Genomic DNA, 16,162 nt, shown 5'->3' with positions numbered 1-16,162 from the left:
ATTTGTTTCCTTATTTGATTTGGACATTGATAATACTAAATTTATGAAATAATTTATATATGGAAAACTCTTGAAATATAATTAAACGTTATTAATTACTCTAATTTAATGACCGGTTTTTTAAGTAAAAACCGTTTTACTCTTAAAAAATCGGTTCACAAATTATGCCTTAAAAAATCGGTTTAGCATTAAAATAAAAAGGGTTCACGCCACATGTTGCAATATTAAGACACTTTTGAGAGTGATTCGGCTTTTATATATATATGATTTTGTTTGTGCCTAATGGTGATTCTTGGTGAACAAAGGAGCATATTCTAAATCTCAAGTAAATGCTGGCAAATGTCCTTCCTCCCATACTACTCCATCTTGTGAGCATCATCCCACCTTCCTAATGCTTTCTACTACTATTAAGTAATGTTATTTAGTAAATTGTTACATTAAATATTTAGTAAACTGCTATATTGAATGACGTGAATTTATATTCTATACTAATAATTAATTAATTAATTAATTAATTATTAAAATTTTATGTGCATGATGATTAAGCCGGAAATTATGATATTAGTTTACATTTGTGATGGCTTTTATAAGAATTTAGGCTAGTAGTCCCAATAAGCCTCCCTCGCATGTGCAAATATATATATATATATATAAGAGGTCAAGTTAGAGGAAATTAAAGAAACCAATGTCGGGTCAACTCTATAGATTTATTTGCTTTAGAGTCACTTTCTCTGAGAAGAGATTGATTCTCGATCACATCAAAGTATTCTAAAATCACATTAAATATTAAAGCAAGCAAGCATACATTCACACGCTGAGGGCCCAAGTTAAAATAAAGATTCATGCACAACTTACAAATAGATAATTAAGATTTTGTTTAATCACATAGATAAGATATTGTTGTGTTACCCATGTTGACTAGAGAATTATTATAAGTTTATTTATTAAATCGGAAACAAACGACATTGGTTATATATATATATATATATATGTGCGCGCGCCCCCCAATCACTCTTAGAAGTGCTTTAATATTGCGATTTCATTAAATTCAAACATTTAATGTACAATATTAAATATTATTAATGTCCAAATCAAATAAGGAAACAAATAATACAAATCAAATTATTATGTATTAATACTTTTAGTCACTTTAATATTTTTAATTTAAATTTAGAAAAGGTTAGAGAAGAAGATTTTTTTTTGGGTAAAGTCCACTTTAACCCCTTCAAACTACCATCTTAATGACAATCTATCCCCCAAACTATCAATTGCGACAATCTACCCTCTAAACTACCAAAACAATGACAATGTACTCCTCAATGCTAGCAAAATGACGAAATTACCCCTATAAAATTTTCAATAAGACAAAAATACCCTTAAATTTTTTTTAAAAAAATTAAATTTTAGTATTTTTGTTTTCATTTTAGTAAGGGTAGTTTTGTCATTTTGTTAAAATTGGGGGTACATTGTCATTGTTTTGGTAGGTTGAGGGGTAAATTGTTGCAATTGATAGTTTGGAGGGTAGATTGTCGTTGGGGTGGTAGTTTGAGGGGGCTAAGTGGACTTTACCTTTTTTTTTTTTTTTTTTTCCTACATATACTTTGTGCATGTAATAATAGATAATTTATAAAATAGGAATTCTTTTTTTTTTTTTTCCCTAAATAATAAGCCATTGAAAAACAATCTGATTAATAATAGATTATCTACAAAATAAAGATTTCCCAATTATTTTGGATTTTCTCTCTCTCTCTCTCTGAGACCGATTTAACAGAATAATAGATTATCTACAAAATAAAGATTTCCCAATTATTTCAGATTTTCTCTCTCTCTCTCTCTGTGACCGATTTAACTTTTTTTTTTTTCTTTCTTTTTCTTTCTCCCCACATCTCTCTCTCAACTCTTCAAATATAACAACCTAAAAAATCAACAAGAAGTAATTCTTCTTCTTAATCTTCCATTTGTATGTTATTTATTTTTTATTTTTTGTTGAGAAAAACTACAACATCAAGAATTAACTTTTTTTTTTCTCTCTCCACTCTTGAACAATAATAACCTAAAAATTAAACCCCGAAGTAATTCTTATTCTTAACCTTTCAAAAATGAAAATTTTTAAAAAGTCAATTTTTAAAATCGTACTTATTAAAGGTGCAATCGGACCCTTAATAAGAATAACACAACCCTCTCCAAACAATTGTAATTGAGTATTAATTGTATTTATAGGTTGCTTATTTTTTATTTTTTGCAGTTTGTTCTTTGATGAAAATTGCAACTTCTGAATTAAGATAATAAATTGTTTGGATTTTTAGTGGGCTAATGGAAGATTATAGTGTGTTTATTTAATTTTTGTGCAGAAAAAAGAATAGAAACTCTTTAGAAACTTATATTGTGTTTAATTGAATAATAATAGATTATCTACAAAATAATAAGGCCTACAAAATAAAGATCTCCCAATTATTTCGGATTGTTTTCTCTCTCTCTCTCTCTCTCACCAATTTAACTTTTTTTTTTTTTTTTTTTTTTTTTTTCACTCTTTTCAATAATAATAACCTATAAATTCAATCCCGATGGAATTCTTATTCTTAACCTTCGAAAACATAATTTTTTAAAAAATAAATTTTTAAAATCGTACTTATTAAAATTGCAATCGGACCCTTAATAAGAATAACAGAACCCTCTCTAAACAATTGTAATTGAGTATTAACTGTACTTGTAGGTTGTTTATTTCTGTTTTTGCAATTTGTTCTTTGATGAAAATTGCATCTTCTGAATTAAGATAATAAATTGTTTGGATTTTTAGTAAGCTAATGGAAGATTATAGTGTGTTTATTTAATTTTTGTGCAAAGAAAAGAATAGAAATTCTTTCGAACATTGAACTTGAGAGGATTTATCTGATCGCGTTAAATGCTGAGTGCAATATTTTGTTTTATTAGGTACTTATAAAATAAAAAGATTTTGTTTATTTTTGCACTGTATTTGATTCTGTCTAGGGTTTCTATTTAATTGAAAATTTTGTTGCTTGGATTTATCTTTGTGTATCTATGTATAAATTTTTCACGACAGTAAATTGATAGTTTTTATGTTTGTTTCTCTAGAAAGTTTCTTTGTATTGAAATATAATAGGTATCACACCAATAAGATTTTATGTTTTAATTCATTTGAATATTTTATTGGATTTTTTTTTTCATTTTTTTGATTTACTCGGATTTTTTTTCATTTTTTTTCTTCATTTTTTAGAAGACGTTTGATACGGACACAACACAAACCGAACTCATGGCCAACTTCTCTCCTACGTGTAAAACAAATTTGAATTTTAAACCAAATAAATTGTCTTTTCAGGATTTTGGGATTCTGAAAAGGAAAGTGTTGAAGAGATTTATTTGATTGCATTAAATATTGAGTGAAATATGTGTTTTATTTTGTATTAAAAAGAAGAGAGAAGATTTTGTTTATCGAGTAAAAGTTTTATTTTGATTGTATCTCAGACATTGTAACGATGAAGCATACTATTTTATGGTTGATTTGTTTTAATGAGAAAGCAATGACCACTATTTCAAAAAAGAATGAATGATATATATTCTTTGTAGAGAAGTGCTAGGGAGCCAAATAAATGAACCTAAAAAAATTTCAAATTAATATGGCAATGGTTTTTAAATTAAAAAAAAAATGTAATTCTCTCTCCCTTGTCTACCACTCACAGTCTGTCACGTCAGTTTGAAAATTTTTCTGGGTTCGTTTGTTTTGCTCCCTATCACTCCCCTTCTTTGTAAGATTTTGTTTATTTTACTTTGTATTTTTTTTTTTTTTGAAATGATCAGAACTTTATGGGTTTTATTTGTATTGAAATATAATAAGTATCACATGATCACATTAACAATATCAGAGTTTCCTACTAATTTTCTATTAATATTTTGATAATCATAATTCAAGTTTTCTTCTTGCTATTTTTTTTTCTTTTATACTTTTCATTAAGTACATGTTTGGTACACTTGAAAAAAGATGTGTGATAGATTTTTGCGCACACCTATTTTAACTTATAATGAAAAGTAAGATAGGATGTGTTTAAGTTTTTGAAATTAAATAATAATGAAGAATTTCGCGCATAGCGCGGGTTATGTGCTAGTTAACATAATAGATAATTAATAATTTAATTATTTAACCAAAATGAAGATAAAAAGCTAACTTTGAAAGTTGCTTTTTAAAAGCTTGAGGTGCTTTTGTGATGTTGTGAAAAGTTAATGATCAACCGTTGAAATAGGTGGGCCTAGTTATTGGTCCCATCTGCATGGAAATTTGGTATTTTAGAGACAATAAGTAGTTTTTTTGGAGTACTACTATAAGGAGGATTAGAGCATTCCTTGAGCCCTTCCAAATATGATGTGGTTTTTAAAATTACTAATAGACGAAAATTCAATAATTACTATTTCAAATTTAATGGTAATTTTAAAAGCCACATCACATTTAGGAAGGCTCAATGAAAACTTCAATTCTCCTTATAGCATTACTCTGGTTGGAAAGAAACTTCATAACAAAGAGACAAACAAGATGCGATTACATTTCCTTTCAATTGAGTTATGTGGGTTATGCTTGGGGCTTGGTTTAACGCTTTTATCTGCCACTTGTGGATCACCAAGATTACTCAAGGGATGTTGCTGTTTTAGGGAATTAGGTGGTTGCTTAGTTGGATTTTCGTTGTTGATATTAGTTGAAATAATAACTATTTTGTGAGTGTCATGCTTCATTTTATCAACTTAGGGGGACCACTTGTTGCCTCTTTTTTAATATAGGGAATTGTTTCTTCAAAATTTCAAACGCTTGTTCGACCACTTACTATAGAGAGGAGTGCCTATAGTTAAACAACTCTCTTTGCTTTATCGATAGGGGCGGAGGGAGATCCCCAAAATTTTCACTTGACCCCAGTAGATTCTTTCCATATACCTTCGTTGCCAACCTCAACCATTCATTCATCAAGGGGGATCTACATCACAAAAGTAAAGTATTTTCAAGACTAGAAGGACTGTGATTCAATCTTTCATGCTGTTACACATAAACCCATCACTCAAACCCACGAGTCGAAGGTCCAACGACCCAAGAAAGCCGGATACATCCAAATGGGCTCACTGAATGCAACCTAGCACAAAGCAATGGATACGGCGTCGTCTCTTACACTCTCTGACGACCATAGACCAAATACTGTGTCATAATGAATCTCCTACACTTAACATCCAGATGCATCTGTCATAATCAGGATACAATTCGGCTATATGGACAGCTCACACATAGCAAGATCACCGGAATGGTTATGATCCTGCTTTTAAAAGACTCCTGACAGATACATACCATCCTCGAAATCCTGTCAATATATGTAACGGCCTCTTACCAATCATAAAGAGAGGAGACATGAATATTAACTCTACCGGCTGTTACGCCCACATCCTGGATCCTCTGCCCGTCCATCATAACCACCTCTGCATGATCAACTATAAAAGGCCTCACTCCAAAGGTACAAGGACGACCACTAAGACATACACTAAGTTTACATACACACTAACTTAAGCATTGGAGGAGGAATCGCCGGCCAACATCTGGCGCATCCTCTTAATGTGTGCTCTAGTTTTGTAGGTCTGACAGAAGGTGTGAACAATGAATGGCGTAGCTTGGAGACTTGGATTCCCTTGAGTTCATCGACTGGAAATTGCTTCAACAGTTTGGCGCTGTATGTGGGAACGACTAAGCCGTTCTTACAAAAACAATATCCGCAGTAATGGTGAATACAAGGTAGAGAAGCTGCGCCTGCACTGAACAACCACCGGCCCAGGCCAATCAAAGGCCACCACCAGCGAGTCAGAATGTCGGCGACAAGGAGCGCATTGCTTCTCTCGAAGCACAAATGGTGCTACTAATCCAGCAGAATGAGAATTGTGACTCCGATTTCATCTCCATCTCAAATCAATTAGGCTGAATAGTCTGATGGGCAAAGAAATCACGATCATCACTCCAATAACTGAGACCTCCATTTTGATGGTCATAGCCAACAAGGCGAGAGTTGCCCTCCCCTGCCCAGCCACACCCACTGAGGTGAAAACTCCCATAAAATAGCAGAACCGCCACCAATCATGGCTCCTCAAGGAGAGGTAGACAAAGCGTTGGCAGAACTTAAGACCAAACTGGAGGCCATGGAGAAGAAGGAGAAGTATAAAACTGCAGTGGTAAGCAAGCTCTTCGCCGGGATGGAGACAACCTTCACCAAACAGGTAATCGATCACCCTCTCCACAACAAATTCAAAACACCCCAGATCCCGAGCTATAGTGGGGTCGGAGATCCAACCGAGCATCTGGAGAACTATCGGATGCACCTAACTCTGCACGCCATTCCCGACAAAATAGCGTGCAAAGCCTTCCCAACTACACTCTTGAGAAACGCAAGAGAGTGGTTCCAAAGCCTAGCGCCTAATTCTGTGGCTACCTTTGAGGATTTGGCTCGAATTTTCCTCACTCACTTCCTGTGTTCCAGAGAAAGGAAGAAGCCTTTCGGGTATCTGTTGATGCTCCACAAGCGAGAGGGGGGGAGTTTGAAAGAATTTATGATTCGGTTTAATACTGAAAAGTTGAAGGTAGAAGATCCTACCAACAATGTAATCTTTTCCACCGTCTATAACGGTATCTCACCCGAGGAGCCGATGGCGAGGAAAATCGCGAGAAGGCAGCCGAACAACCTCTAGGAGCTACTAGACAAGGTGGAAGAGTTAATCAACAAAGAAGAGACCTTGAAGGCAATGAGGTCAAATCGGAAAACTCCCAAGAAATTGGAAGAAAAGAAGAGGAAAGATCACTTGGGGTTTGACGCCCCAAAGCACTTCAAGAAGAAGTTTAACAATCACAATTTCACTCCACTTAATGCCAACATTTCCAAGGTCTTGATGGAGATCAAGAAAGATTTGAAATATCGAAGACCTCCCGGGGCACCACAAAATCAGATTTCAAATCGCTATTGCGAGTTCTATGAGGTCAATGGGCATTACACAGAAGGTTGCATTGCCTTGTGACATCTCATCGAGTTTATCCAAAATGGTAAACTCGTGCGATTCTTGGGAGAACAAAGAAGAGCAGCCCCTCCTTGGGAAAACTACGTCCGAGAGGTAAACTACCATCCTCCTAGAGATCAACAACCACAGGAATGACATCGAAGCAGAAGTTCCAACCGCAGGACTCTAAGTAGGTATCCTCGGGAGGAGAGAGCGAGATGGGAGGAGCCTAGAGGAAGGCCAGCTCGCCTAATCCATGAACCCCAGAACAAAGCTAACATCCCAGAAATCCACACCATAATTGGTGGATTCCCCGGAGGGGGAGAGTCAGGAAGGGCAAGGAAGGCCTACGCCCATCAATTGGAAAGCTCTCATGAAGTCTACACTATAGGAAGACCCATGAAGCAGTCCCGAAGGAGTGAGATGATAATTGGATTCTCGGATGCAGATTACGTGGATATATTGCACCCAAACACAGACACTTTGGTTGTCACCCTAACAGTGGCAAATCATAATGTCCATCACATCCTGGTGGATAACAGGAGCTCGGTAGACATCCTATATTGGTATGCATTTAAAAATCTAAATCTGGGACAGGAGAAAATCATCCCAACTAGCTGCCCCTTGATGGGATTCACAGGGGAACAATTTCAATTGGTCGAATCAATCGAGCTACTGGTCATAGCCGGATCATACCCGAGGCAGGTGATGGTGATGGTACGTTTTCTGTTGGTCAACCGACCATCCGCCTACAATGCTATTATCGGGAGAACGACTCTTAATAAACTAAGAGCCATCACGTCAACTCCGCATCTCAAGATGAAATTCCCAATGGATCATGGAGTTGGAGAAGTAAGGGGCGATCAACGAGCTGCTCGACAATGCTACAACATCTCTATGAAAGAATGCCCGAGGACTCTGGCCCCTAGGAGCACAAGTAAGGAGGAAAGATAGCAATTAAAGGGCGGTGAACCGGTTGAAGATCTTGAGGAATTCTCGGTCGACGAACCTGATAGAGTCATCAAAATTGGGTCCCAGCTAGACTCGATCGTGACAGAAGAGGTCGAATCCTTCCTCCATGATAATTGTGATGTATTCGCTTGGAGTCACGAAGACATGCCAGGAATAGCACCTTCGGTCATGGTGCACAAGTTGAACACTGATCCTAGTTTTAAGCCAGTACGTTAGAAGCGGAGGGGGTACTCGACTAAGAAAAGCAAAGTTGCTGCCGAAGAAGTCGAAAAATTACGTGAAGCCAGGTTCATTAAAGAGATCTAGTATGGCAAATGTGGTACTACTAAAAAAGTCGAATGAAAAATGGAAAATGTGTGTCGACTTCACTGATCTCAACAAAGCATGCCCCAAAGATAACACCCATTGCCGCAAATAGACTAGCTTGTCGATTCAACCTCGGGACATGAGCTACTAACCTTTATGGATGCATTCTCGGGGTATAACCAGATATCCATGCACGAGTCCGACCAAAAAAAAATGGCCTTCATGACCGACACAAATCTGTATTGCTATCGAGTCATGCCATTTGGACTGAAAAATGCAGGAGCTACATACAAGTGATTAGTCAACAAGATGTTTCTACAATAAATAGGGCGGAATATGGAAGTATATGTAGATGATATGCTGGTAAAGAGCATATGAGCTGCCAACCACAACGCGGACCTAGCCAAGGCGTTTGATACGCTAAGGTACTATGGGATGAAGCTCAATCCTTCCAAATGTACGTTTGGAGTAGCCCCGGGCAAGTTTCTTGGGTTCATTGTATCCCGAAGAGGAATTGAAGCTAACCTCGAAAAAATCAAGGTGATCCTAGACATGTAAGCGCGTCAAAGCACAAAGTAGCTTCACCAGTTAACGGGCAGGATAACTACATTAAATCGGTTTGTCTCTCGCTCAACTGATAAATGCCTTCCCTTCTTCAAGATCCTGAAGAAGGCTTTCTCCTAGAGTTCGGAATGTGACAAAGCTTTCCAGGAATTGAAGGAATATTTAGTTAGCCCACCACTACTAAGCCAATCGGTAGAAGGGGAAGCCTTATACCTGTACTTGGTGGTATCTCCATCAGCCATAAGCTTAGCCTTAATCTGAGAAGAACAAGGAGTGCAAAAGCCCATCTACTTCGTTAGCAAAGCCCTGCACAGTGCCAAAGAATGATACTCACGGATCGAAAAACTAGCATTTGCCTTGGTCACATCTGCCCGGAGGTTGAGGCCATATTTTGAGGCTCATACAATCAAGGTATTGACTAAGTATCCCTTGAGAAAAATCTTGCAAAAGCAAGATTTATTAGGAAGATTGGTCAATTGGGCTCTAGAGCCGTGATCCTCGGAATGAACATGGCAAGGAAAATAGGAGTAAAAAACCTAGAGGTTAGAAGTGACTCCCAGGTAGTAGTTAGACACGTTCGGGGAGAGTATGAGGCTCAGGGAAGCAAAATGAAGAAGTATTTGACGAAGGTAAAGGAGATCATGGAATTCTTCGACAAAATAACTTTTATGAAAATACCCAGAGAAGAAAACTCGCAGGCAGATGCCTTAGCTCGTATGGGCTTCACTACCAAGGAAGAAATCATAGTGGTTGATCACCCAATTCAGGAGTTAACCGAACCCCCGATTGTCCAAGCGAATCAAGTGGCGTGCATTGAAGAGAGGGAGCAATGTCCAAAATGGGGCCACAATATCTTACAATTTCTCAAGGAGGGCAAGCTGCCATCCGATAACAAGTTAGCACGGAAGATTCGCATCCAAGCAGCACGCTTCACACTAGTTGATGGGGCCCTGTACCGAAGGGGTTACACCCTCCCTCTGCTCAAGTGCCTATCAAAGGATGAAGCTGCATACGTGCTTAGAGAAATTCACGAGGGGGTGTGCGGCAGCCACTCGGGAGGAAGAATGTTAGCTCACAAAGCTATCCGAGCAGGGTATTACTGGCCAGGAATGAATCGAGATTCCCATGAAATGATAAAATATTGCGACAAATGCCAATGATTTGACAGAATACTAGCCAATCTACCTGAAGAATTAAGCTCGGTTTCGGCCCCATGGCCCTTCGCGCAATTGGGGGTCGACTTAGTGGGCCCACTTCCAATAGGAAAAGGAGGGCGTCGGTTTGTCGTGGTTGCTGTTGATTATTTTACTAAGTGGGCAAAAGCTGAGGCATTAGCCACTATAAGCACTGGGAACATAAGGAATTTTCTCTGGAAAGCAGTTGTTTGTCAGTACGGCATCACGCATGCTTTTGTAATCGACAACGGAAAACAATTTGATTGCGAATCTTTTCGAAGTTGGTGTGCTAAGCTCCATATTAGAAAGTACTTCTCGTCTCCTGGACACCCTCAGGCCAACGGTTAGGTAGAAGTGACAAACAAAACTCTGATGAAAACTCTGAAGAAGAAGCTCGAAGACAAGAAAGAAGCATGGGTAGAAATCCTTCCAGAAGTGCTATGGTCATACAGAACTACCATCCAAGCCCCAACTGGAGAAACCCCTTTCTCTTTGGCATTCGGATCCGAGGCAGTCATCTCGGTAGAAATCGGTTCGATTAGCTTCCGAGTGAAGCATTACAACCCTGAGATGAACGAAGAAGGAATGAAGTTAAGCTTGGATTTGCTCCAAGAGAAGAGGGATAATGCTTAAGCAATGATGGCAGCCTATCAACAAAGAACAACCAGATATTTGAATAAAAAAGTCAAGCCGAGATAGTTCAAGATTGGGATTGGGTCCTCCGGAAGGTTAACATAGCCACCCGAGATCCAGCTGTAGGAAAACTCGGGACCAACATGGAAAGGACCGTACAAAGTATTTCGAAGTCATCGACAAGGACCCTATTATCTACAGGATGCGGAAGGAAAGCCACTGCTGAGACCCTAGAATGCCGATCATCTGAAAAAATACTATCAGTAATTTTCCCATTGTGTTTATTTCTTGTAATTCTTGAGTATTTCAATATAAAAATCTATTCATGAAGACTCATTTGAGAGTTGGAGAACCCTTGGTCAAAACGACCATCGGGCCCGGTGATAAATTTCCTGTCTTCCAGTAGTCTCGGAAGCAAGGGAGTAAACCCTTAACAAAAAAAATCTCTCGCCTAAAAAACAAGGGAGTAAATCCTTAAACAAAAAAAATCCTGCCTCGGGAACAAGGGAGTAAACCCTTAACGAAAAAAATCTCCCACCTCGGGAACAAGGAAGTAAACCCTTAACAAAAAAAATCCCTCGCCTCGGAAACAAGGGAGTAAAACCTTAACAAAAAAAATCTCCCGCCTCGGGAACAAGGGAGTATACCCTTAACGAAAAAAAAAATCTCTTGCCTGGGAAACAAGGGAGTAAACCCTTAATGAAAAAAAATCTCCCGCCTCGGGAACAAAGGAGTAAACCCTTAACAAAAAAATAGCTTGCCTCGGAAACAAGGGAGTAAACCCTTAAGGAAAAAAAATCCCTCGCCTCGAAAACAAGGGAGTAAACCCTTAACAAAAAAAAAAAATCTCCTGCCTCGGGTACAAAGGAGTAAAACCTTAACAAAAAAATCCCTCGCGTCGGAAACAAGCGAGTAAACCCTTAACAAAAAAATCCCTCGTCTTGGAAACAAGAGAATAAACCCTTAGCAAAATCCAACTAGGAAGATCGAGGATTCATCAACACAGACATTCAAGCACGACAAAACAAACAAACAAAGCCAAGAAAAGGATTCATCGCACAACTCCAGCGAAAGTCGTGCCAGAAAAATAGAGCACAACACAGCAAAGGAATCTAAGGTAAATGTTTCATTGAAGATTTTTACATTATAGGAAGATTCAATTACAACAACCACAAAAGATCAAGTCAAAACAGTTACCTGAAAAATCAAGCAACAACAGACACTCGGTTACTTGTTTATCCAACTACATCAAAGGCATCACATCCGGGTTTGATTTGGTACTCTACGTCCAAAGAGACGTTGTACAAAGAATCACATTTGAGCAATCACCCAGGAATATGATGAACAAGAAATTTAAGGCCCTTGAAGGGCCATCGCCGTCTATATCGAAGGCTACTGTCGGTGACCTTCACTAGATGGACCATTTTTCTTAAGAGCCCTAGCCTTCGAGAGCCGGTATTTTCTGCGAAGTCTCTGGCACTTCTCTTCCTCCTTCAGAAACAGCCGAGTGACAGAGTAAAAATCAAAGGCTTTCTCCCGTCTTTTCTCGTGAATGCTAATGAGATACGCCTCGAGATCCGTAATCCGCCGGTCTCAAGACTCCAGCTGTCGATGTTTCTAGGCTATCTGATAGTCCTTCACTTCAATATCGGCCGTCAACTTCGCCAACTGATTAGAGCGGTCCACCAAGCACTATTCTCGTGCCTCCAATAGCAAACATTGTTCGGCAATTTTTGCCTCAAAACTATGAGGAGCACAAGAATGAGGCCACTTAGTCGGTAAACGGGATAAAGAAGCCACACCCCCAAGAAAAGAAGTGGAGGTAGAAGCAGCCGATGACTCTATCTCCGCCAAACTCCCAGATGAAGAAGTAGGAGCCATGAAGAAAGCAATCAAAGAGAAAGAAAAATCAAAGTTAGTTGAATGAAAATACCTTACATCCAAAGGGATATTTATAGTACGGAAACCCTTGGAGAATGAAAGGTCACCTTTAAATGTGAAGAGACATCCCGCGCAGAATCACCCAGGAAATCCAAACGGCGACGCACCATGTGTCCTGCCATGGAAGATCGTGCATAATAATGATGATCTCCGAAATCTGAAACGACAGATACCAAAAGGCTAGCGGCAAATTTAATGATCGAGGTTTAAAAATACATTTTAATCCTCGGCCATGGGGGGTAGAACACGCAACCACAGAATACAACAAAGAAGACATTCAAAAGCACCTAGAAATATCAAAAAGCATTCAAAGCATCCAGAAACACTAGAAGTTCAAAAGCAGTTCAACTATGCACAAAGCAAAAAATTCAGAAGTTCAAAAGTAGTTCAAATATGCACGAAGCAAAAAAATCCTTATACATACAAATAAAAAAAGAAGAAGAGAGGTTTAAGTCTGGTGAGTCGCTCCCACATCATCAACATCATCATCTATGACAATCTCGAGACCAGAAGGCTTGGGGGGTAAGTTCGCTTCTGGGTGGAACCCATGCACATTGACTTCCGGAGCATCAGGAATCGACTCTCTGCCTGCATCAACCATTTTGTCAACAGCAGCAATAGGCACCTCCAAAAAGTTTGACTCCACTGTGGCAGGGTCAATGCCAAACTTATCTCTACGGATGGTTAGGTATCGATGATTCTCAAAACCCCAATGAAATCCACGGGCCCACAGTAAATCCCGAAGCCAGGGAACAAACGACAACTCCGCAAGATAATAGACCGCTTTAGCTTTCCAATTGCGGTACTCTTGGCAAAATTGATCACACCTGGCCTGGGAAGCTCCCAAATCACCTACAAGCTTCTCACGAGCGTCTTCCGATTGGGATAATTGAGCCTCACGCTTCTCATAAAGTTTTTGAAGCCCTCTTCGGAAACCCGAATCTCAGAAAGCTCCTCCGTGATTTTCACATTTTCTGCAACCGGTTGGGTAGCTGTGGACTCTGCCTCCATAACACATTCCGCCAACTCCTGGCCCCTCTGGTCGACAACTTCTAGACCCGTTTGAAGATGAGCAATGGCTAACTTTGTCTCACTAAGCCTTAGCTTGCTCTCAAAGAGCTCGTTCTCCTTCTTTGCTAACATATGACGAAGACTCTCCACCTCAGAACTAGGATCCTAAGAACCAGAGGCCTCTTGCTGATTGCTCATCTTCTGAACTAAATCTTGAAGAGTGGCTCTCTCGTCAACATACTCCCGTTGGCTTTCCTGAAACTCTTTGTACCAACTCGCAATGAGGGTGGAGCACTGGATGAAAGAAAATCATGTTAGAAACAAGGAAGATACTCAAAAAAGGAAATACAAACAACTTACCGAATAATGACAATGAATTAGCTTGTCCACAAACATCTTTGGTATAAGCCGACCCTCTCCTCGAGTATAATCCGCTAGAAGCAACCTGGTGATGGCCAACAAGCGGTTTCCCAAAAACCTGAGCCCAAAGACCTTATTATTGGTGAACTCCTCCCGAAATGCCCCCTAAGTGGTTGTCCTCGGTATACGGGAGCCTGGTTGGATGGTTTAGCCGAGGGGTCTGCAAGCCTATCCTCGGGAGGAGGCGTAGTTCGAGTCTCACGTCAAGTGGCCACTAGCTCTCCCGGCTCCTGAGGTCGCGTATCCAAGGCAACTACATGGAGAGGAGCAGCTTTCGCTACAGAAACAGACTCTGAAGCCTCGTCTGAGCCACGAGAAGGACCAAAAGTTATCGGTACGGAATCAAACTGAACAGAGGACAACACATCCAGGAGATCCCTTGATTGGTCCACATGCCCTTTCTTCGAAAGTGGCTCTGAGGGTGCTTTGCCTTTATTAGCTTGACATCGACGGGTCCACCTCGGGCACCAGGAGTGACAAAACTTGTCCCTAATGCGATGGCTTAGAAGCCGAATCTGAATCTCTCGAAGCAGGCACCGCGGCGGCAACTGGCTTGCCCGAGGAGGAGACATTCTTGTGTGCTCGACTCTTCTTGCTTGGGGGCCGAGCAGGCGACTTTGGAACCATTTTGTCGCTAGTTGGATTTGGGCTCTTAGGATTCCCCAGACTATGCCAGACAGACTTGTCCTTCGGAATCTGGTACCCCAGACATTCACGAAGAGTGGAATCAGTAACGATGTTACCAAAATGCATCTAGTTCGCATTCTCGGGAAGCTGAGAATACTCCAGGATGTAATCAAACTCAGCCTTGCTGCTCGGAGTTCAGCGCAGGGCATTCCTTCCCTACCAAGGAAAAGGAAATAAAGACGTGTAAAGAAGGACCAAAAAGAAGAGAGGACAAACCAAAAACACTTACAGCTCTCTCGGGAGACCCCCCATTCTTGGGGAACAGAATGTTGTAGAGGTAGAACCTTGGATGTTGACACCTCCCAAACTCTGGATATGTAAAAGAACTGCTCCGACCAATGCTTGTTGTTGGAGTATGTCTTCCTGAGCTCGATAAATTGGTTCTTCCCGCGAACCATGAAGGTAACCGTTTCAGAAGTAAGATAAAAATGAGGCCCATATATGTTTAAAAATTTGGGGATCGACAGGATCTTCCCCAAAAATACAGAAGGCCACAACAGAAGCATAGCCATGAAATAACGCTAACCGTTTGGCATCAGTTATACAGGAGCCACTCCCAAGAAAGATAACATTTCTCTCACTATGGGAGAAAAGGATAGGTGAACCCCTTCCATGAACATAGGTTCATGAACACATATATCTCTAGGACCGCAGATCATTCCGGTGGAGCCATCTGGAAAATGTAGAGAAACCGACAAGGGAATGTCATAGTTGTGGGGGAGCACCCTCTTATCCTCCACCGAGAAATAAGATCTTTGCCGAAGCGGGAAGTGCAGGTGCAGAGACGAAGGAGACGCTTCACCAACCGGACGCACTCTGGCAGAAGAGCCACCTGAATGGCGAGTCAGAGGAATCTCTGGTGACTGCTCATCGACGATCTCGTCAACCTATGCTGGAAGTTTTTGAGAAGACATGATCACTAGAAAAATCAAGATGCACTAAGCTCTAGTAAAATGGATGAAGATCTAGAAGGCTTAAGCAATGAAAGTCAACGGCGAAATCTTTATAGAATGGGAAACCTCAGACAAGGCGTAGAGCATTTAATACAAGGACATCATGAGCCTGCAGTCACACTTGAACCAAAGAGACTCAAGCCATCTTTCCCTTCAAAGGTACCGTTCAAAAATCGACACCTATTTTGTCAATTTTTGAACCACGTCTAGAAGAACTAGTGGACAAACAACGACGCATTTACGTGGATAGAGACAAAAGATTTGAAAAATTGCAAGATTGCAACAAATCTAGGAATATCCGGAGTGTGCAGATGTTAGGTTCCATAAATGGTTAAGACGCCAAGAAAAACGGCTACAGGGAACCGAGCAGGGAAAAGCACTTGATCGGTCTACCCTCGAGAAAAGAACACTATCAGAAGATCGAGAGTTTGAATTCTCTCCTCTCGAAGTCTCGGCAAAAGGAATTCGGGGGGTAAT

The 16,162-nt window shown here is 39.9% G+C and overlaps 1 protein-coding gene across 1 annotated transcript; it reads left to right on the top strand.

Annotated features, from left to right (window-relative positions):
* Nucleotides 1-6,774: 6,774 nt before the first annotated feature.
* Nucleotides 6,775-7,977, top strand: LOC132167629 (uncharacterized). The gene is made up of 2 exons (XM_059578641.1): nt 6,775-7,040; nt 7,206-7,977. Exons 1-2 carry the CDS (start codon nt 6,775-6,777, stop codon nt 7,975-7,977), a joined length of 1,038 nt encoding a protein of 345 aa, XP_059434624.1.
* The last annotated feature ends 8,185 nt before the right edge of the window (nt 7,978-16,162 follow it).

The sequence above is a fragment of the Corylus avellana genome, chromosome ca1, assembly GCF_901000735.1.
Source record: "Corylus avellana chromosome ca1, CavTom2PMs-1.0".
Taxonomy (NCBI): Eukaryota; Viridiplantae; Streptophyta; class Magnoliopsida; order Fagales; family Betulaceae; genus Corylus; species Corylus avellana.
The sequence above is the reverse complement of the archived record's forward strand: the minus strand, read 5'-3'. Positions and strand labels throughout refer to the sequence as shown.

Coding starts and splice junctions, on each gene's coding strand:
- LOC132167629 (XM_059578641.1), top strand. CDS start 6,775: ATGAGGTCAAATCGGAAAACTCCCAAGAAATTGGAAGAAAAGAAGAGG. Junction 7,041..7,205: donor ACAGAAGGTTGCATTGCCTT/GTGACATCTCAT, acceptor TTCCAACCGCAG/GACTCTAAGTAGGTATCCTC.